The 7,501-nt window shown below is 38.1% G+C and overlaps 1 protein-coding gene across 1 annotated transcript in view; it reads right to left on the reverse strand.

The window, feature by feature from the left end:
- The window catches only part of LOC126173945 (uncharacterized), a 30,596-nt gene extending 23,315 nt beyond the window's left edge, over window positions 1-7,281 (reverse strand). Inside the window, exons 1-5 of the mRNA XM_049920995.1 lie at window positions 7,128-7,281; window positions 6,957-7,025; window positions 6,510-6,838; window positions 4,433-4,689; window positions 1,317-1,518 (exon numbers count right to left, since the gene is read on the reverse strand). Coding sequence (XP_049776952.1) covers window positions 1,317-1,518; window positions 4,433-4,689; window positions 6,510-6,838; window positions 6,957-7,025; window positions 7,128-7,195 — 925 coding nt within the window. The 5' untranslated portion in view covers window positions 7,196-7,281. The remainder of the gene's footprint in view (window positions 1-1,316; window positions 1,519-4,432; window positions 4,690-6,509; window positions 6,839-6,956; window positions 7,026-7,127) is intronic.
- Window positions 7,282-7,501: the final 220 nt, after the last annotated feature.

Genomic DNA, 7,501 nt, shown 5'->3' on the forward strand with positions numbered 1-7,501 from the left:
CCATGGAACCACAATATTCGTTTCGAGGAGAAGCAAGTACCAGCGGCCACAAGCAGATACTACGAAAGGCTCTACAGGGAGGCAATCAAAATCGCTAAACACCCAAATAATTTCAACCGAAAGGAGGAGGGCACGAAATTAAACGGTATATGGATGCCGGTGTTAAAGAAGATGTGTACCACCCGTCCACTACTGCGTGATGGCAACGGTGATCGACAGCGACGGACAGTAGCCAATTGCACTGTCGTTTTCAAAACACATGACGTCACACCGCAGCGCGGGAGCACGCGGACACGGTTTTTAGCGACAGTCAGTAGCGAGCCAGTAGGTGTGTTGGACCTTTCATCGACCTACGGAGCCCCTTGAAGATGTCTCCCGCAATCGGAGACGAAACGTTGGGAATTGAGACAAAATTCATCAACCGACCACGGCATAACAGCCCGAATAATTATAATGGACATGATATTTCCGGCCTTGAAAGTCTACATTTTAGTATAAGATGGTATTTGTGTGCCACCAAGCAGAAGGACACGGTTGAGAGCCAACTAAACTACACCAAAACAAATACGCTCGCAGACACCAATCACATCAAACAACAATTCAAGCTCTTTTTGTATGTATGTGTGATCACAAGTTCTTTCAGACAGACAAACACTTAATCGTACTTTGGCTGACACAATATGGCAGACCACTTGCCTGAAGCTTCTACCTGTCTCAATATCCTGTAGAGCCTGGTGCTCCAAATCTGGTGTATGCATAGTCCACTGCCTCCCTGTACATTCCTGTGTCTGAAAGAACCCATGATCACAAAAATGCCCAAAAAGGGCTTAAGACATCATGTGATGTGGTTGGTGTCTGTGATGGTATTTGTTTTGGAATAGCCATGCTGCCTCTTGACTGTTCCTCTCTGCTTGGCTATACACAAACGCCATCCTGACATGAATATCAGACCATTCTGCTGCTTACAGTATGCTGTATCCATCACACAGCCTGTAATACACAAGGAACACATGTTATATGGTCATCAGCACCATCTGCCATGGCAATGATGCATTTCCAGGTACATGTTCACAGGACCTTTCTTCCTCCATTTCCAGTCAAGAATCTGCCCCTGCAGTTTGTCAGTTTCATTAGGACCTCTCTTCCTCCATTTCCAGTCAAGAATCTGCCCCTGCAGTTTGTCAGTTTCATTAATGTTCACCCTCTAGTGTTAATAATCCAACTATTTAATTACTTAGCTAGAGACTGCACAACCCACATTTGTTAACAAAGATAGTAATGAAAAAATAAGTCCAAATATGTTCATTAAGACTTACCTAAATTCTCCTGCACTCTCCGAGTACCTGGAAGATCTAGTTCCATAAGTGTCTCAACACTTATAATACTGGGATAGCCTTTTAACTGGCAAATAGCACTGTATGGACAGGCATGTGCTCTTTCATTTGCCACTAGAGTTGATCCTGGTCGTATTTGCTGTGTAACATACATTAGAGCTTCTTCAACTGCTCCTTGATGTTCCTGTCATGCAAAGGAAAGACTTCTTAAAATTTAAAGAATTATGAGCTATTTAGTAACGGTAAGGGAGTCCCTCATAACAAGTTTTATTCTCTCAAAAAGAAAATGCGAAATGCAACAAGGCAATTAAATTTTGTGTAAAACTTGATAATGAAATTCATCTGTTGTTTTTCATCAGTATTTTTACTATGCCAATATACATTTATAAATCACAGATTCGTCATCAAGACTGCAGTTATCATGTAAGGACCTAACTGCAAAGTCAGCACACCAGAAACACCTATCTACAATTGTGTTGTATTGTTTGTATATGACACCACAATGAAGTCTCTCCCTCATGTTTAATCACTTACATCAACAAATACAGTTGATATGATAGTATACACAGGACTGCTGCCAAATATCTACATTCGGTTTGGACTCAACAGCAAGAACAGTGAGTGGAGGCACAACATGCTTTGACAGAAAAGCTCAAAACTCATCCAGAACTTCATTTGCAGAATCATAACCAGTTACAACATAAAAAGCAAATGAAAATCATGCCAATGGAGAAGTCACTATTGCCTGGCCTAGAAAGTGGTCATTACATGAATACAACAAGACAATGTCAACTCTTTTTTTAATGTGAGAATGACAATATTTTGAAATACATAGCTTGAGAAAAAGATCCTTTTCTATATTTTCAAAGTGTGCAGAGGTTTGTAGCAGTCAACATACCTTCGAATAGGTTAAGTTACTGAAATATCAGTTCAAATGGGGGAAGAACTGGGGAGAAAACTGCTTTTGGTATATATGGAATAATTTGATATTTGTATAAAGCAATTCAGAAGAACCCTAAAAAACCTAAATAAGTGAGCCTGTCCACCTGGGTTGATGATGCCATAATTAAGTTTGATATTTCTGCAAAAGAGCTGGTCATTTTTATCACTTGCTGTGAGTAAATGTGTTTCTGAAGGCTTCAGCCAGATTGTGAGGTACTGTTAGTGATCCATTTATATCCGATTTCAACACCTGGAGATCATTCAGTCAACATTCAATGAAATGTACACCTGTACGCATTTTCAAATGATGACTGGATGGTTTGCAAGATCTTAATAAACCAAGTATTGAATCTCAATTTTTGCATAAATTGAAACCTTGATAACTGCCAAGGCAGCAAGTGTCATTAATGCCTTTCAAATATGTTATGTGTGCCTGCTAACATAGTTCATGTGGTAGTAACTAGATGGCCATGTGGTACTTCGTCTTAGCTACGTCCTGCAAACTTTTAATTTTTTACATTTACTGAGCATCTCTGCATAAGTGTACACACTGGATTTTTTACAGATGAAGTAAATAGGCATGTTAACTGACTATGACAAACTACTGACAGGAACTGAACCTGGAGTTGCTGAGTTTTTGCTCCAATTGGCAAAGCTATTCTGAAACATACATCTTCATATGATTAAGAAGAACGAGGTGATAACTCTTTTCTAAAAACATTTACATTGTGCCTAACAGCAGATAGCATGAAACATTGAATTTCCATGTAAGCACTAGTAATTGACTGAACTCCTTTTGATAACAAAATGGTGGAGTTAACCTGAAAATTTACCATGGAAGGTTGGTAGAAAATAATTAAATACTGGAAAATAAATTTAAAAATCATGTCTTGGAAAGTGGTCACCAATTGTTCTTGAGGTAGTGTAAACTGCATCAAAACAGAAAAGTGGGTCTGAGGGCACATTATATGCTACAAAAGAAAAGACTACAAACATTACACAGATGCAAAACTTGACTTACATTAGTATCAGTTCTATATAAGCAAAGCAATCCACAATAAATGACAAAAAATAGCTGGGACTGACTAATGACTCAATGTGGACCTTTAGATTTGTAGCCTGGAATAAAGAAACTTCTTGTGGTGTCACCGCCAGACACCACACTTGCTAGGTGGTAGCCTTTAAATCGGCCGCGGTCCGTTAGTATACGTCGGACCTGCGTGTAGCCACTATCAGTGATTGCAGACCGAGCGCCGCCACATGGCAGGTCTAGAGAGACTTCCTAGCACTCGCCCCAGTTGTACAGCCGACTTTGCTAGCGATGGTTCACTGACAAAATATGCTCTCATTTGCCGAGACGATAGTTAGCATAGCCTTCAGCTACGTCATTTGCTACATCCTAGCAAGGCGCCATTACCAGTTACTACTGATGCTGTAAAACATGTACCGTCAAGAGCGATGTTCACCAATTGTGGATTAAAGTTAAGTATTCCTGCAGCTACGTACGTTTTTTGCTAGTCTCATTTCCTTGACCTGTTCCAGACCTCACGCCAGCCTGTGTGAGCTAAAGCGCGTGCCTTTTCGGCTTCCTCTCATAGTGGGTTGGCACTCTTGCCAATCCACAACACTTCTTACCTCTTTAATTTAATCACATTAACACTGTTCACAACACCAGAAAAATCTGTATGGTTTTCAGTGTTTATGCTAGTCATTAGGGCACAATCACTTCAGTTACAATGCAGAAGTGGTTAAGTGACATGCAAACGTCTCGCCCAAAGACTTATTTATATGATCACAAAAATCTGGACTCAACTAAGTCACTGCTCTTATCATACCTCTTTACATGGTTATACTATGTGCAGTATACACAAACATCTGATTGGTTGTTTCAGTGAGCTGTGCCGATCACATTCCTTACACCTTCCCTCAACAGTCTTGGTGTAAAACATGCCACATTCGGACAGAATTTTGCATGAACTGTGTGTTTGGTGACCTTTACTACATTTAATATTCCACGTGGAGATTAAATTGGCTCAGCACATGATAGATAAGTATTACTTACTTATAGTATCTGTACTAATAAGACTCTTAAATCAACTGGAAACAACTAAACCCTCAGTAAAATACTGTTTGGAAACATAAGCTAAATGGCACACCTGTTCCAAGATCCTTGCCCATATTCGAGCAGGCATTTGGCTTGTGTCAGCTATACATAAGACCTTCTTGGTGTTTTTTTTGCCAGCGCAATCAATTACTGCTGGATTAGACGTCATATAACCATCAGGGAATATATCAATAACTACTACAGCATTGTCACCACCAAGAAGCCAAGCATGGTTGTGGTCTTCCACATACTTGCTTGCCACTTCACTGCAACGGTCGTAGATTCGTTTAACTACATGATCTTTAATACCTGAAATAAGAATCAGAGGCATATTTAAATATATATATATACATAACTGAGAATGGTTAGGATATTAACAAAACTTCTCAACAAAATTACTTTTTACCAAAAACGAAGTGCACATAGTTTAATACATTGTCAATGTAATTATCATAAAAGCAGGGCGAAAGCACGACTAGCCAGAAACAAGGAAGAGCAGCAGTGGTGATCTTTTTTAATGACACATTCTAACACTTCTCTAAAGTGTTTTAGCAAAACCAAATTTCCAAGACTAAGCCAGATGTTACAGTCTAATTGAAATTAATTGTTAGCTCACAGCCATCATGTGCCACTACAGTGTTTCCACAACAGCTGCCACCTGCCCTTTGTGTAAAACTTGGTCAAACAGATGCCTGCTCAAACAGAATGCAACACCTTCTGCTGTGGTCAGTGACATCTTAATAGTCAGTTGCCAGGTCTCAATATTTGTACTATTAACAACTGCCTATTCTGAATGTATTGGATGCTGCTTACTATTGTTAACACTCCAAGAGAGTTGACATTTTGTTCTAGGCCACTGTCAACAGCAGGCAGTACGTGCATGACACTACAAGCTCAGACTGGAGGAACTCGGTTCCTAGGTGTTCAATGTCAACAAACAGTTAATTTTAATCAGGTTAGAGTACCAATGCAATTATAAAATAAGGGGTGTATTGTGCTTATGTTGAAGAGAAATTGTGTAAATTATCTTATTAATACACCACTCTCACACAAACATTGATACTCTGAAATAAATAAGAATGAACGCACTTCTTCAAAGAAAACAGTGTAAGTTTCTCATTTTTCAACACTTGTGTGCTGTTAATATCACTATGTTGCTTGGAAGGCTTATATGTTAGTGATATCATAGAACATGTGACCTCACTGATAAAAGCCTCCGAGCATGGACAATGGTGAACTAAATTTTTCGAAACAGTAAAGATGTTGCTGAAAGTGATAAATTTCAAACAAATGCTTAATGCAATGACAAGTGTATGACACTTCAAAACTATGGCAATCATAATGCCACTGTACATTTTGAATACTGAATCTCAATAAGGATTACATATTTTAAATTTGTTAAATGTAATGTGGAAGTTAAACAATGAATGGAGTAGGATGCACCATCAAATATTTCGGATCCACTCTCAACTCAGAATTAGGGGAAGAAATTTCTATTGCAATATTTCTTAAATTTCATACTTCAACTGTCTTCTGCATCTAGTATTTTAACCACTGATTCGAAAACACACACTCAGCAAAGTTGAAATGTAAAAGGGTCGTTTATCACTCCCTTGAGCAAGTAACAATCATAATAAAAATGCCAAAAATGAATTCACTTCTTGTAATACCACTAAGGAGCTTAGGAAGTATATTTGTTACTGATGATCAGTCAAAAAGCACATAATCTCAGATTTTATCAAGGTAACTTATTACAAGTATGTATGGACATAGGCATAAGTTGGGTATAACCGAATATGGTAATGCATTTGTGAAGACACTGGGCTTAGATTCCGTTAGATGGAGAATCAATTCAAGGAAAAGCTGGGATGATTTGTTAGAGAATGTTACAGCTAACCAATTGCACTTTCATTAAACATATGTGTGTATATTCATACGTCTAAGTATTTGACATTAGCTTTTCCTTATTATTAGGCTTATAAATGCTATATCATTGTACAATGAACTTTGTACATATAAACTGCTAATAGAAATGCATTGAACACAATTCTTAAAGCAAAATATGACAGTTACTTATATTTCTGATACAGAGGTGGGCTTACACGAAAACAACCTCTCTGCAAACTTACCTAAAGTAGCTGAAGCTTGGGCTACAGGAGTTTGTTCACACCAACATAGAATTGCTTGGAAAATCTGTTTCAATTCACATTTTATGTGTATAAAAAATGACCCTTCTCTTATTGATAACTTCTTAGAACAGTTCGGGCACGCCCAGTTATATTTGTCAACAACACGAGCTTTATTCCACGTCATGTATCCATTTACGCCTTTACAGTCTTCATTTGTACATCTCCAGGTTCTTCGAAGTAAACCCATTTCCTTCATCCATTCACACAGTTCACCCTCATGACCGGGTGTTAGCATAGGTCTAATAACCATGTGAAAATATTCGCAATGCCTGAAAATTGTCGAACACAGTGGAGGATAAGGCCAGCGAAACACGATGTCGCATTGACTGTCATATGACATTATTAATTTGTATTTGTTTTCTAGACCGAATGAATTTTTTTGGATACCTCGTAAATTCCTTTGGCGACGAATCGTCTGTTCTGGGCTCGTCATTCTCCGCGCCCTGATCCATCGTGCTAATCAATAAATACATAATATGTTAACCTGTTACATACAAATACAGAAAAATAAGGAGACTGTACGTAATAAAATTAACCAAGCTGTCTTTTATAAGTTACCTTGTAAAATCGTGCGAAGATGGTTCTTCTGTTTTGATCTCTATACTTTCTACTGCCTGTTCCATCATTTTATTTGAAAAAATACGGAAAACGTAACACTGACACAAACAAACAGAATATAAATAAAGGAACGATACCTAATAAAATTAATCAAGTTGCCATTACTGTGTCAAAGAGTGTAAACAAATACTGCGTGGCAATCGCGTCAGTCGATAGTCCTCGTACGTTGCTGCATGACTTGTAATATATTAGGAATTTGCCAGTATAAAAAGCTGATCTAATAACGAAATATGTGATTTATAAATCAAAATTTACGGCGTTTTATTTTTAATAAAGACAGAATTAGATTTTTGTTTGACAGAACTAAATTGTTG

The sequence above is a fragment of the Schistocerca cancellata genome, chromosome 1 (assembly GCF_023864275.1).
Source record: "Schistocerca cancellata isolate TAMUIC-IGC-003103 chromosome 1, iqSchCanc2.1, whole genome shotgun sequence".
NCBI classification, from domain to species: domain Eukaryota; kingdom Metazoa; phylum Arthropoda; class Insecta; order Orthoptera; family Acrididae; genus Schistocerca; species Schistocerca cancellata.